The sequence below is a fragment of the Carex rostrata genome, chromosome 9 (assembly GCF_964058835.1).
Source record: "Carex rostrata chromosome 9, lpCarRost1.2, whole genome shotgun sequence".
Taxonomy (NCBI): domain Eukaryota; kingdom Viridiplantae; phylum Streptophyta; class Magnoliopsida; order Poales; family Cyperaceae; genus Carex; species Carex rostrata.
Genome location: NC_135926.1, coordinates 3,133,010 through 3,147,697, shown reverse-complemented (window position 1 = coordinate 3,147,697; position 14,688 = coordinate 3,133,010). Strand labels below are relative to the sequence as shown.

At 35.7% G+C, this 14,688-nt stretch overlaps 2 protein-coding genes and 1 long non-coding RNA gene across 7 annotated transcripts; 2 read left to right on the top strand and 1 right to left on the bottom strand.

Moving 5' to 3' along the window:
* The first annotated feature begins 2,101 nt into the window (after positions 1-2,101).
* On the top strand, positions 2,102-3,150 carry LOC144559873 (uncharacterized). The gene is made up of 3 exons (XR_013513278.1): positions 2,102-2,642; positions 2,887-2,994; positions 3,098-3,150. It is a non-coding gene; the product is annotated as an uncharacterized LOC144559873 (long non-coding RNA).
* A 4,850-nt stretch (positions 3,151-8,000) lies between these two features.
* On the top strand, positions 8,001-11,620 carry LOC144559198 (E3 ubiquitin protein ligase DRIP2-like). Of its 2 annotated transcripts, none has more exons than XM_078308187.1 (7): positions 8,001-8,338; positions 9,003-9,102; positions 9,360-9,678; positions 10,108-10,409; positions 10,642-10,692; positions 10,920-10,992; positions 11,083-11,104. In XM_078308187.1, the coding sequence occupies exons 1-7, from the start codon at positions 8,125-8,127 to the stop codon at positions 11,086-11,088; spliced, it is 1,065 nt and encodes a 354-aa protein (XP_078164313.1). In that variant the 5' UTR covers positions 8,001-8,124; the 3' UTR covers positions 11,089-11,104. The 2 variants fall into 2 exon arrangements, with proteins under 2 accessions (XP_078164313.1, XP_078164312.1); XM_078308186.1 differs by lacking the exon at positions 11,083-11,104 and adding an exon at positions 11,260-11,620 and having other exon boundaries at positions 8,006-8,338.
* Positions 11,621-12,016: 396 nt separating this feature from the next.
* On the bottom strand, positions 12,017-13,906 carry LOC144559199 (DNA-directed RNA polymerase V subunit 7-like). 4 transcript variants are annotated; one of them, XM_078308190.1, is made up of 2 exons: positions 13,727-13,906; positions 12,017-12,778 (listed from the first exon to the last, which is right to left on the bottom strand). In XM_078308190.1, exon 2 carries the CDS (start codon positions 12,766-12,768, stop codon positions 12,238-12,240), a length of 531 nt encoding a protein of 176 aa, XP_078164316.1. In that variant the 5' UTR covers positions 12,769-12,778; positions 13,727-13,906; the 3' UTR covers positions 12,017-12,237. The 4 variants fall into 4 exon arrangements, with proteins under 4 accessions (XP_078164316.1, XP_078164315.1, XP_078164318.1 ...); XM_078308189.1 differs by lacking the exon at positions 13,727-13,906 and adding an exon at positions 13,565-13,700; XM_078308192.1 differs by lacking the exon at positions 13,727-13,906 and adding an exon at positions 13,585-13,609.
* Positions 13,907-14,688: the final 782 nt, after the last annotated feature.

Genomic DNA, 14,688 nt, shown 5'->3' with positions numbered 1-14,688 from the left:
CCAGCGAGTCATAGGACTCAAATGGATATATAAAGTGAAGAAGGATCCTGATGGAAAGGTGTTGAAACACAAAGCACGCTTAGTAGCAAAGGGGTATGTGCAAAAACAAGGTATCGATTTTGAAGAAGTGTTCGCACCGGTCGCAAGAATTGAAACAGTGAGATTACTCATTGCACTAGCAGCTCAAGAAGGATGGCGGCTACATCACATGGATGTTAAGTCGGCGTCTTTAAATGGAGAATTAGAAGAAGAAGTATATGTAAAACAGCCGCCTGGTTTTGAGGAGAAGGGAAGTGAACATAAAGTATTGAAGTTGCACAAAGCCTTGTACGGTTTAAAACAGGCTCCAAGAGCTTGGAACTCAAAATTAGACAGCACAATGTTGTCACTGGGTTTTGAGAGAAGCCCATTTGAGCATGCTGTATACAAAAAGGGCAAAGGGGAGAATTGTCTCCTTGTTGGTGTGTACGTGGATGATTTGGTTATTACAGGAAGTAATGAGGAAGAAGTTGGAAAATTCAAGCAGCAGATGAAGGAGATTTTTAAGATGAGTGATCTAGGCTTATTGAGTTACTATCTTGGCATAGAAGTTCATCAATTGCCAAATGGTATCTCATTTTGCCAAGAGGCATTTGCAAAAAGGATTCTTCAAGAATGTGGTATGGCAGATTGCAATCCAACTCAAGCCCCGATGGAAGCAAGGCTCAAATTGAGTAAGAAAAGCTCTTCACCACCAGTGAATCAAACCACGTACAGAAGCATTGTGGGTAGCTTGCGATATCTCACAAACACTAGGCCAGATCTAGCCTATTCAGTTGGCATTGTGAGCAGATACATGGAGTCACCAAAAACCGAACATATGGCTGCTGTAAAACAGATACTGAGGTATGTTAAAGGAACGCTTGGTATGGGCTGTCACTATGAGAGAAGAAAAGCAGGAGTGAAACTGTGTTTGGTGGGTTACAGTGATAGTGACATGGCCGGCGATGTAGATGATCGTAAAAGTACAACTGGAGTTGTTTTTTTCTTGGGCTCTAATCTGATCAGCTGGTTGTCAAGGAAGCAACTGGTGGTTGCACTATCCTCATGTGAAGCAGAGTATATAGCAGCAGCATCTGCGGCGTGTCAGGGAGTTTGGTTAGGATCTCTTCTTGCGGATCTCTTGAACCAAAACCCTGACAAGGTGATGATCAACATCGACAACAAGTCCACTATTTCTCTGTGTAAGAATCCAGTACACCATGACAGAAGTAAACATATCGATACACGTTTTCATTACATAAGGGAATGTGTAGAAGAAGGAAAGATTATGGTCGAGCACGTTGGGACGAATGATCAGCTTGCAGACATTCTAACTAAGCCTTTGGGAAGATTAAAGTTTATTGAAATGAGGGAAAGGATTGGACTGCGTATTGTGAAGAAGACACAACAAGCTTAGGGAAGTGAATGTTAGTTTTAAGCTAGTTGCACTACAGCAAAACAGATTTTCTGCGACCGGTATCAGCGACCGGTGCTGACGCCGGTCGCAGATAATCTATTTTTCAAATAAAAAAAAATGAAATTTTATTTTGTCAGGCGACCACGACTATCAGCGACCGGTATCAGCGACCGGGAATGATACCGGTCGCAGAAAGTTTTTTTTTTTTTTTTTTTGATATCGCTGAAAATTAAAAAAGCGGCTAATGAAAAATAAAATGCGCGCCACCCCCTCAGCCAAAATCAAAACGCAGCTCTCCGCCCCGATGCTAGGGTTCTGGTGCCAAGTGCCGCGCGCCTCCATCTCCTCCTCTCTCTTTCGCGCGCCTCCATCTCCGCTCACCTCCATCTCCTCCTCTCTCCTCCGCGCACCTCAATCTCCTCTGTCAGCTACGGCTCAAGACAAGATGGCGAGGTTTCTCAAGCACCGCAATCGTGTGATTTTCGCTCGTCTCTTCTTAGGTACTTTTCCTTTTCTTTTTGTTTCTTTCTCTTTTGTCACCCGATTTAGGGTTTTGTTGATTTGCTCAAAAAATATGTGGAATCTAAAGCCAAATTTTGTCTCAAAATATGAGCTGAAATGTTGCTTAAAAATATTTTAACTTTATTTTCAGATTAACGAGGCAGAAACTAGAAATTTGTGACTCATGTCAAAGTATGGAGCAAACTGGTACAATTTTAGTACCAAATGTAATTTTTAAACTTGAGAGATGAAAACAGGAAAGTAGATGATTTACTTTCAATTTTGTCTAATTTACTTTCAAGTATATTCATACTCAAATGTTTCAATTTAGTATGCCGCTTTCCTATGGGAAAAAGTTGAAAAAATAGGAAAGTGAAAAGCATCTAGAGTTACTAATATGATTTTACATCTTTCCTCTAGTAAGAATTAAATGGATTACTGCTTCTTTCTAACCAAGTGCTTCATTTTTAACTTTTATCTTTCAATTAATTATATAATTTGAGGTTAAATAGTTGGTTGTCATGTGCTTTAAGATCTTTGGGCATCCTCACTGTCATGTTCTGACACACATTCTTCAACTTGCTCATATTTTCCATGGATAGGATTCAATCTTATTGGCTGTGCAAGAAGTGAGAATTAAGCTTGTATGTGTTCTATTTCGGTGTATTTGACTGTTCTCTGCCGCAAGAAAGAAGCAATTCTTGTAAATGTTTTTCACTTTTTATTCTTTTGGTTTTGTTAGAGGATGCATTTACATCTTGTGTGTAGGCTCATTCCAAGCAGACATTGGTTTACTAAAGGAAACAAAATGATCCAGTATTATTGAATTTGGTTTTACCCCAAGAAAGTTCAATTAATTTCCATCTCATTTCCTTGTTTTGTACATACTTTGATCAAAGTTTATTTTCAGTTTGGTCCATACTAAAATATCTTAACTTTATTTTCAGATTAACTTTATTTTCGGATTAACGAGGCAGAAACTAGAAATTTGCTTCATGCAAGAAGGATTCAGGAGCTCGAATTGCAACTGGAGAAGGCCAAAAGGTGAATTGCAGGTTGATTATTACTTTTTCTTTTTCTTTTTTGGCAAAAGACCCTTTATTTATTGTAATAAAGTGGTTGATTATTACTTTAGCATATTTATATGTGGTATTGCAGGTTGGTGCTGTTGTGGTAGGATTTGACCATTAATTTAACTACTACAAAATTCAGTAAGCTCTTTACTCTTTGCAATTTTGCTTATTTGTACTTGCTTATTTGTAGATTGGTATTTTCATTTGTAGATTGCTCATGAGATAACTTCTGTTGGAAACTACCAAATTAGAGAACATAAACTCTGATTCTGGTAAAATAAATAGGACAGATAGATAGAGGATTTAATTTCATGCAGTTTAGGCTTTAATTTTGATCAATTTGGATTTTTTTGCTATTTTTAATGAATTTTTGAAGTTCAGCCTTTGAAATGGGAAAAAACAGCAAAAATGACAGCACTGTTCCCAGTTTACCCCTGTGTTTAGGCTACTGTTTGGTATAGTTAGGGAGCCCCAAAATTTATGAAAAATTACCAGCATATAGAACACCATGTCTTGAGAATTTTCATATAAAGAACATTAAATTTGGCTTAGTAAAACTCTTGGAATGAATTTCTAAAGTTGGCTACGATCTTTTCTTGACCTCCTGTGACAGATCAGCCAGTGCAGGCTGATCAAAAGTCTAAATCCAAAATCCACTTACACAGTTAGATAGAGGACAGAAAAACAAGTGGTTTAGAGCCAAAGTTTTCTCCATTTTGATTTTTCTGCTATTTTCTAACCATTTTCAAAGTTAAGACTTTTCAAAAATATGAAAACAGCATATTATACAGAATTTAGCATGATGTAACAGATATAATTGCATCTTTTTTCAAACAGACCACCTACAACTTGTCAACAAGAACCTTCATGACCAAGTTATCAATTAATTCTAGGTCACAAGAAGATTTTAGTGTTTGTGGATTAGCTCATGTAATTAGTATTGTCAAAATGTGATATTATGTTTGATTTAGCATGATGTAATATACTCTTGCTTTGATCGATTTTGTTTGATTTGAATGTTGTTTATATTTTGTATGTTTAGATGTTGTTATTTATGTTTGATCGATGTGAATGTTTGGTATGTGTGGTACCAATTAAATGGGGGAAAGTAAATAACCAAAAAAAAACCAAAAAAAATTGACAGAAGGTTATCAGCGACCGGTTTTTGACTATCAGCAACCGTTTATTTCGTCGCAGATATGTTTTTCTGACGTCAGCAAAAATTAACAGCGACAGAAAACAATTGGTCGCAGAAAAAGTATCAGCGACCGGCTGACGTCATTCATCGACCGGTGACGTCAGCAGAAGAGTATCTGCGACAAGGCTTTCAGCGACCGGGGTATCAGAGACCGGAATTGACTTTCTGAGACCGGAATGACTATCAGCGACCGGCGACGTGACTATCAGAGACCGGAAAACCGGTCTCTGAAAGTCTTTGTTGCTGTAGTGTTGTGTCAAGTTAATTTTATTGTTTTATTTCTGAGTTATATTTTTGTAGCACCAATTATGGTGCAAAATTAGTTTTAGTAAGCAATTTTCTGTTTTGGTAGTTATGGATATGGCGTGGAAGAAAATGGAAAGCCACAACATATTTGTAAACTATTTTTTAGGTAAGTTTTAATTTGCTGTAATAGTGAGATGCTAATAAAAAGAAAGAAAACCCAGAAAATGGTGTAGCAGTTTTTTGCACCACAAAAAAATTCTCTGTTGTTGTTCTGTGTTTACTGGTATTTGTTCTGAAACCAGCGTGGTGTGTTCTGATCTGGGTCTGATATTTCCAACAGCCGTTTCCCCTCCTCTCCTCTTCGATCTCCTCGTTTCTGGAGCGAGTAAACGAGACGGGCAGCAGCGGGCTGAGCGCGTCTCCCCTCCCTTTCCTTTAATGAGGAACTTCTACCCCCGACTGGAGCACACCCTTAATGGAAGGTACATATTACTTGGGCTTCCTAACCTTCCAAGATTAGAACTAATTCTTATTAATAGCGTTCTTCCAAGATAACTGCAAATATTGTGCACGCTAATGCGACATACCCCTTGTGCCGTTGTATGGATCCCAAATGTGGTTAAAGCAGCTATCCCATCAACTATTCAACTGTCAAGGGAGATCACAGAAATCGAAAGATGCTATGTATCAGTATCAGGCTATCAGCCTGAGCCAGTTCCACTCGTAAGTCGGAAGATGCTATGTATCAGTGTAGCTGTGTAGGAAGTAGGAACATACCTTGACCCAACTCCAGGTCTCCAGCCGATCACAGAATAAGCAGAATTTTTTATTTATAAAAATAATATTAAAATAATATAGAGTTTTTGACGAATTATATGGGTAGTTGACTAGTTGGATTCAGTAGCTTCTATTATTTCATTTCTTTTTCCCTGAAGTGGCCTCCCACGTAAGGAGAGAAAATAGTTTGTAACTCGTGTCCGCTAATATCTATTATTTCATTTCTTTTTTTCATGACTTGTTCATAACTCACTCGCCAATATCTCGTTTCTTATCAACTTGCTTGTTATTTTAATGAACTGAGTACGAGTAGATTCCAACTCGCTCATTACCAACTCAAATTACATGAAGTCATATCACATCCAATTTCAAACGGATCCAAACTCAAGTCAAAATTGTAAAGGACCCTGCATATATACCCTATCTCATCGACTATCCATTTGCTTATATTAAATTTTGTATTGTTTGGTTGTTTGCTTATGTTAAATATCTACTCTCTAGTTGTTTGACATGTATTGTTTAGCTGTTAAATTATATTATTCAAAGATTTAGTGTTTTTATTTATTTTTTTTGTTAAATTTGCTTTCTATTAGGCATTATTTAGGACTTCCAGCTTTAAAAAATTTAACATCAATTGGTCTTAAGTCTTAATGAGTTATGAGTTATCTCGAGTTGGTAACAAGTTGAGTTGTCTACTCAGTGTTGTCTTCTCAACTCGAGTTTATTCGCTCATTAATAACCTTGATTCATTAACAACCCTACTCCCTTGTTAGAATGCTATCCTATATATTGACATGAAATCTCTTTCTCATAGAGATTATAGGGTGTCAATGAGGACGGTATGAGTTGAGTGAAAGTATTTTCATACTCCATATCCGCATATAATTAGTTTTATTCATATCTTATCTTTACTAGTTAAGTTTTGACTTTACTTATATCCTAGATAGCGAAACGAGTAGGATAATTATCTAAAAAATAACATTTTAGTTGATTTAATCTAAAAATAATTATAAATTGATTAAACTTATCATCTACAAAATATTATAAAATATGAAAGATATATTTTTATTCCATTAGTGACAAAATTATAAATTAGTTATCAAACATAATTAAATGTTGTATAATTCAATTTTGTCATAAATTATGAATTAATAAACAATATAAAATGTTGGACAAGTTCATTTTATAATAAATTACTTAATAAAAAATGATGTACAAATAAATTTAATCATAATAACAAAAAATTATATAGTAGTATGTATAAATTAAAAAAACTATGTACAATTTAATATTGATTAATTATAAGGGTGCAAAATAACTCTTTCTCATTTTCTTATTTGATAAATTAACGTAACTTTTTTCTTGCTAATACTCCAATTAAATTAATAAAAAAATGTTATGAATAAATTATTAATATGGATGTTCATTACTCTCAATATTCATTTCTCCACTACTCCAACTACTATCGAAATTCATTTTCCCATTTATTATTGTAATTAATTTAGATGGTTTTTCATTAACAATATATTTGTGGTCTATATAAATAGAGCCTTTGTAATCTTGTATTGTACACATATGAGAAATGTATGAATAAAGAGATTGTCATCTTTTATATCTTCTCTATCTTGTTTATTATTCTTTGTTTTTATTTTATAACACGTTATAAGCACGAAAGCTCTACTAGTTAAATATTCGAGTTAACTTTGATTTTCTTTTAATATCATTTATTTAAATGATACTTCTAATTAGTAATTGATAAATGAAATAAGATGATATACATAATATTTTATTTTTTGACATACACATACACATATACATAAACCCTAAACTTTTTTTTCACAAAATTATTCAAATCAAAATACTAAGATTTCTCTAAAAAAAAAAAAAACAAAACCCACATGGGGCGCCCGGGGGGCTGGCGCCTCACTGGCCTTATGGGGCGCCCCAGGAGCTGGCGCCTCACAAGGTATTTTGGGCTGCCCGAAGCCCAGGCGGTCAGCGCAGAAATAAAAAAAAAATGATACATAGGGTTATTTTTAAAATTTTCATTTTTTTTAGGGATATTAATAAAAATGGCCGTCTATGCTATTACCTCAAAAGCTTATCGTAGAAACTTCAAACTTTGATCTAAGTAGCTCAGTAAATTTGTTATATATGATGAACTTGTAGATACTAATTTTTTCTATTTTTATGATTTATGAAAGATGACAAAAAATGACCTAAAATATTGATAATTTTCTTTTATTTTTTAGCTATTTTTTTGCCACATTTTATAAATCATAAAAATTAGTAAAAACAATTTCAAAAATATTAAAAATTAGTATTCTACAAATTCATTATATAACCAACTTATTAAACTACTTAGATCAAATTTTAAAATTTATACAATAAATTTTTAAAATAATAGTACGGAATATTTTATACTATTTATATCTTACTCGGTATATAATTCTATGAAGTACGATGATGGTGCAGCTTACCCCTTTCTCAGAAAAAAAAAATGAAAGAAAACTTACCCCTTCCATTTTTGTGCCAAGTAGCGTGACAACCAGGTTGAACTTTGAAGTACTCAATTATTTCTTAAAAAAAAAAAAAAATACTCAATTCGCCAGTTGTACGATTGTGCCCACTAAAACCAATCCTAAAAAGGGTCATAAAAGGAAAACTCGCCCTTTCGGTTTAGCAATTTTTTAAATAAACTAAATTATACCCGTAGCCCGTAGGCAACCAAAACAAAAACTCCCTATTAATTCGCCAAGCAACTAGCGAGCGAGCCTGAGGGGTAGAGAGAGAAATTATATTGAAACACATCGCCATCCCAACACAGAGAGCGAGAGAAGTAATAAATCACAAAATTACCTCTCTCCTTCATTTCCTTCTCTAGCGAGACAATGCCGTTGGGTCGTCGTCGGAGAACCCAGCGCACGCCAGCCTCCTTCGCCGCATCCACCGGTAACGGGTGCTCGCCACAGCCTCCCCTGTCCCGACTTGTGGCGAGGGGGAAGGTGAGCGTGAAGCGGGAGGTGCTCGTCACGTGCCTCACGTGCCCCCTCTGCCAGGGGCTCCTTTGCGACGCCACCACCATCTGCGAGTGCCTTCACACGTGTTAGTTCTCGTCTCTTTCCTCTCTCTCTCTACACCCCCTCTTTGATCGATCTCGTGGGTCATTTCTAATTAGCACGTGGGGTCTCTTTTCTATTACCTTACGTGCTTTATGCTTATATTCATCTCTTTTGTCATCTTGCCTCTCTAGTTTGTGTTTGCTGTTGTTCCTTATGTGAATTGGTTTGTTGATCTTGATGCCTTCTTGCTGGAATTTTGTTGTTCGGTAGTGGTTCTAGAAGAATAAGTTCGATGTGTGCATGTAGGTACGCCTTTGAATTATATTTAGTTTTGGTGTTATTCTAGCGATAGCTATTCTCTGAAATTATTTTAGGATACTTTGTTTCAACCGAACATGAAGGATCTGTTGCCTCATTGCTATATTTTTGTTATATAAATATTTCATGGGGTTTTCTTAATACTTCACAATTTTTACTGACGTGTTTTGTTCATACAACAGAAGCATGTGAGATTTTGATGTGTGTGTGTGTATATATATTTCTCGTCATAACAGGTCATTTTGCTTTCTGGAGAAAGCAAATTATATGTGAAGTTGCTTTTCTGTTTGAAACTACATAATTTTCTTTTGAATCTGGATATATCACGTTACATTTTTCATACATTGTCCATCACAAAATACCAACTTGAAACAATAATTTTGATACAGTTTGTAGGAAATGTATTACAAAAAAGCTAGTGGATGAGGAGGAGGAATGCTGTCCCATTTGCAAAACTGACCTTGGCTGTTCTGCTGCCGATAAACTTAGGTTTGTTTATTTTCTTTTTTATAGCAAGATCCTCCTTGATTTCAACATAGGGTCACTGTACCAGCTGATATGTACCTGTACCGGTCTGGTTGCTTTTATAACAGACCAAGGTTGCATGGTCAAATATTTATCTAGGTACCGACTGGATCAGAGTCAATGGTAAGCTTTACCACCCTCTCTCCATAGAAATTTTCTGAAGAAACTACCGAAGAAAAGGCTGGTCATGGTGGTTTACAATTTTTACTTTTCTTATACAGACCAGATCACCACATCCAGTACCTCAGAGAGAAAATATTTCCAATCAAAAGGAAAAAACCAGCGTCTGACAAAGACCCTCAGAATCCAGTAACACCCATCCAAATCCAAATTCAAAAAGTGAAGGAGAGATCTCTATCTTCTCTGGTTGCAACAGATGCTCAATCGAAAGCTTCTAGGAGGTTCTATCTGTCTGATGAGTCTTCTTCACCTCCTCTCAGCAGTAATGCTAAGAAGAAGTTGAAACTTGATCAACTGAAAGAAGAAGAAAACATGGGTATACGTGAGGGGTCTGTTATGATGACTTATGCAAGGAGACAGGTAAATAAACTATACTTTGGGTACTGTTGCAAATTTACCAAAGGAGAAGTACTGCTGTTGTTAATTTAGGTCCTTCATGTTAATTGCACCATAAGACAAGTGAACGGTAAACTACTTGTGGATGCTTTGTAAATTGTCAAAATAACTTAACTTTGTTCAATAAGCAATTTGGAGAATTTAACTCCTTTCCGTTGCTTAGCAACTAAGGTACAAAAAAGACGACTTGCATTGGGATTCAGGTAAAATAGTTTGAAATATTGTGAATTGTTTCTAATATATGCATGTACCAGAGTTTATTTTCTCTATTCATCGAATGAATTATATTTATTTTACATTTTAGGCCCTTGTACTTATTTAGGCTGCTGTTTTAAAATTAAATTCTTGGTTTTCTCTATTTAATTTCTATACTTATACACATTATTTATGCAGATAAGTCCAGATGTTGATGGCTCTAACAGTCAATCTCAAAAGAGAGAGAGAGGGGCTAAAAAGGGATTAAATTTGATTAAACCTGAGAATACAAGTCCCGCTGTAAAAATGAAAACAGGCAAAATTATCCGAAGCAACGGGAAACATAAGCTTTCATGTAAATCAGAGGAGAGAAAAGATAATGGAAAGAGGTTCCTGAAAATAAGAAGAAACAACGTTTCCAGTAGGAAGGCAAAGGTCTCTGCTCAAGGTTTACTGAGTAGCAAGCCAATTTGGTTCTCATTAGTTGCATCTTCTAATCCGTAAGATTCTGTTATACTGTACCTTTTGTTAATTGAGTTTAGAAGCAAAGTGTTTTTTTTTCCTCGATTGCAAATATCTGAATTATGGGCTTCTTGTGTAAACCATTTCAAGAAAATGAAAAGCTTGGTCCCTTTAGCAACTAAGGCGAAAGTTGGGTTGATCTGCCGATAAAATATGGGAAGTAAGAAGATATGTTTTGCAGCACGGAATTACTGTTTTTTTTTGTATCAGGGAAGGGGGAGCAGTATTGCCTCAGCTAACTGCAAACTTTTTGAGAATTAAGTAAGCTCATTTCCAATATAACCTACTTGTTAATTTTTTGGTTGCATCAGTTGATGTCAAACTTTTAGACAACTTTTATTTTGTTGTTGTTGTTCTTGACCTGCTTTAGACTAGGAGTAAAGATGCATAATTCTTATGACATGCGTTAGCTAAATTACAAATCAAACTAGATGGTTCGCCATTTAAACTAGTTCATAATTTATTTATTTTTTATGCTGATATGACAGGGATGGAGAAATGAACGTCTCCTCCATACAAAAATATGTCAAGAATAAACTTGGCCTTGGTGCTGAAAACGAGGTTAGTTTCTGATTCTGAATAGTCATCTTTTACAAATTATTACACTTGCTTCCACATTTTTTTTTTCTCCTGATTTTTCAAATATGCTAGGGGTAGAAAGCCCAAACAGAGTTTATACTTGCTACATTGATCCCTCTCTCTTTTTTCTCTCTTTCCTGTGTATTTAGATTTACGAACATATATAATAACATATTTATTTCCTTTTATGTTATATAATTTTTTTGTTTTTGGAGAGGTTATATAATTTGTTTTGTGGATATGTGATAGGTGGAGATAGTGTGCCGCGGCCAAGCAATAAGCCCAGCCATGACTGTGGACGGTTTAATGAACATGTGGCTCAGAAATGAGTCCTCCGATAGAATAAAGACAACAGTTGGAACATCGGCCAAGGATTTTATCATGGTGCTGTCATACCACCTTAAATTTCAGTCCCAGCTATAGCCTCCTAATATGTCATTATGCCTTGCAAATAAGTTTTCGGTAGATATTATATTATGTCCATAGGAATTCTTTTTCAAGTTCTGACCGTTTTATTACCCTCTGATATATAATGCTTATGGATGAAAGCTGCCAACTAATGATGATTTTGTAAATTCCGAATTTTTTAGATGGTCAGTTTTTTATTCGCTAATTTTTTTGGTTTTTGCGTGGTTTAATTAATCTGTGAGATGGGTCGATATGTTCATAATGTTTCAGCTTATTTCTTGAACGAAATCAAAAGCCTTTTCGAGGTAATTTGTTGTCATTGTTAAACAACGGTGGCCTGTGCAGCAGATTGCTGTATACAAAGTCATATCACAAAACAGATAGGTAGCTTTTATATTTTTCACTATGTAATCTCTCTTTTATGATAGAGAAACTAAATAATCAACCACAATCTCTACATAGGAGAAACGTTATGCGCAGCGTTGCTATCTGAATGTAGAATTGTTAGTCCTTTTCCTCCTGTCACATTCTATTTCTATCAGATATATTGTAGCTAATTTTTAGTATAAAAAGTGGTATATGACCTATCCACACAGAATTTAGATATGCAAGCAACCAACAATTAGAGATGTCTACCAACACAACAAAATAACATACACAATCAAGCTACGCTATTTCATAGGAGAAAAAAATCAGCCAAACAACAGTACTTCTCTTTCTATTCATTCACCATCATTCCCTCAAGCAGAAGAACCCAAAACACGCCATCTCACAGTTCTACCATTTCTAAACCTAAACTCTAAAGACAAACTGAAAACCTTATATTGGACCGAGAAAATCACCAGCTAGTGTCGCGAGAAGCTGGAATTGCCTATCAGCCTCCATCCACCTAAACCCAACCACCTTGAATCTGACCGAAACTCCCTTCTCCAGCTTACTGTGCTTTTCACTTAGAAACATTGGGCTCTCACCAGGGACATATTTGTAATCTCCAGTCATCTTCTCAGAAATGAAAATATCCTCAATGGGGCCTGATTTTACAAACAGCCCATGCTTCAGGATTCTCTCAACTGTGCCAGTTAACACCTCGCCTTTGGTCGGTTTCTGGGTCAGGCACGAGAAGCTGACTGGGAACAGGACATCTCCAGTCAAGGTGCGCACTCGCCCATCGCCAATCGATTTAAGAGAGGTGATGGCTATGAAGTAGCCATGCTCCTTTGAGGCCTTTTTGTTGGCGATGTCTTCTAGAAGGCGTGTGATGATGGCTTTTTGAAGGAGGAGGCCTTGAGGGGTCAGCTGATCAGGAGAGATCAGCACATTGGAGTTCATCTCTGCCTCGAGAAAAACCATTTTACTTGATCTGAAAGGTTTCATAATGTAAAGAATAAAAAATAGAAAATGTTATGTTAGTTTTTTAAGTTTTTGTATAATGTTCTGTTTGAGCTGTTTCCACTTTCTAGTTGCCTCGTAAAAACAGTACAGCATACAGTTAAATGACATGCAGAATCATGTAACAGGTATTCCTAGAACCAGATATGGCTAGAACATAATAGGTACTTCAGGTAACAGAATGTACAAATGGAGGTAGTATAGTAATACTTGCTGCAATGATGTCTTCCATCTTTACTTGGTACCAACCAGTTATACTTTTGATTTTGATTCAATCAAACCATTCCATAAACTAAGTGTTAATCCTAGTTTTTCATTCTTCACATAACACTGCTCATCTCTCTCTCTCTCTATCTCGCTGCTAGCTTTCATTGAGCGATGGAGAGAAATAATTAGATTTTAAGGAATGTAGATGGGACGATAGAAGAAAAGATGAGCTGTGGTCCTTGTGTGCAAGCGAGCTGGGACAGAAATAACAAAACTCACCTTTTTTTGGTTGGAGGGCTCTTGATTGAATCAAACTCAAAAGTTCAGAGGGGCATCCAAAAGTTGAAGCCCAACTGGACTAGACCGAAAGATTAGGGTTTTTCAAACTTTCCTCTAACACCAATGGCTAATATTAAGCACAGATTTGCATAAATCAGCAAGTAGAGAAACCACCGCTACTGTCAAGTAACTATTGCCATTTGCTAATCACCTTATTATATCTATGCATTAAACCCTAACCCCCTATTGTATTGTTTACAAAGTACTGTACTTAAAATTATGACCATCTACCATGGAATTATCAAGCAATAGTCCATTGTTGCTAACATGGTTTGGAAAACCTATCAGCAGCCACGGTCCGATTATTGGGCGATTTCCAAAACGACTGGCCGCGTTTAGGGCGAAAAAAACGCTTGAATCAGAATTCACTCACCGTCAGAATTGCGCCTATTCTTTCTTCCTTCTAGTTTGTTTGTAACTGACTGATTCTTCTTTTACCGATTCTTCAAAGGGGGGTGGGCGTGATGATCGGAAGAGAGATACGGGGATGGCGTCAAATATGTTTCGTTTATTAAAAGGAGAAAGAAATGGGTCTCTCGGTAGTGGGACTGGGATCTGATGTTTACTAGGTAGGCTGCTGTAGAAAAAAATTGGGCCGGGTAAAAGTTATGTTGAGCCAGCTATTACTTTGTTTTTTTTTTTTTTTTTTTGAGCTATCAGATATAGATTAAGAATGTAAATTTGTTAGTTTTTTTAAATAAAATAGTTTGTCAGTGTTAGGTGTATATTGTGTTTGTGTAAAATAGACATAAATGTGATATATTTTTTATTATCTCATTTATCTACCCTTCGTTAGAGATTTTTTTATTAATTTTATCATAATTCGTGTTTGGTATTACACAATAAATCACTTTATAAAGGATATAGAATGTTGGAACTTTTCACTTATCCTACAATTTTTTTATCCGGTCAGATATTTTTTTTTTACTATAGTGTCGAATTTGAAAAGTAGCAATATAAACATGTTAACTGAACAGTGCATAAGTCTTCAATAAAATAAAAAAATTTGAGCGGTGCCGCTGGAGAAAACCGGTGCAAAAAAAGAAGCGAAAAGAAAAGAAATATGGCGTCTGCCGCACTGCTTCGACTCATGACGTCGATGAGTTTCGAATTGAAGTAACGGATCCCGCAACTTGCCGGTGTTTTTTTTTCAGCGAGGGAAGGTAAGTGGTCTTTTGACCCGATTTTTTTATTTATATCAAAAAAAAAATATAAATTTTAAAAACTAATCAAACCTCACGTCAATTTCGAAGACTACTGAAATTGGAAAAAAAAATTTCAGTTTCAACACCAATTTTGGATTTTTTTTTATGTATATGTATATATAATATAATA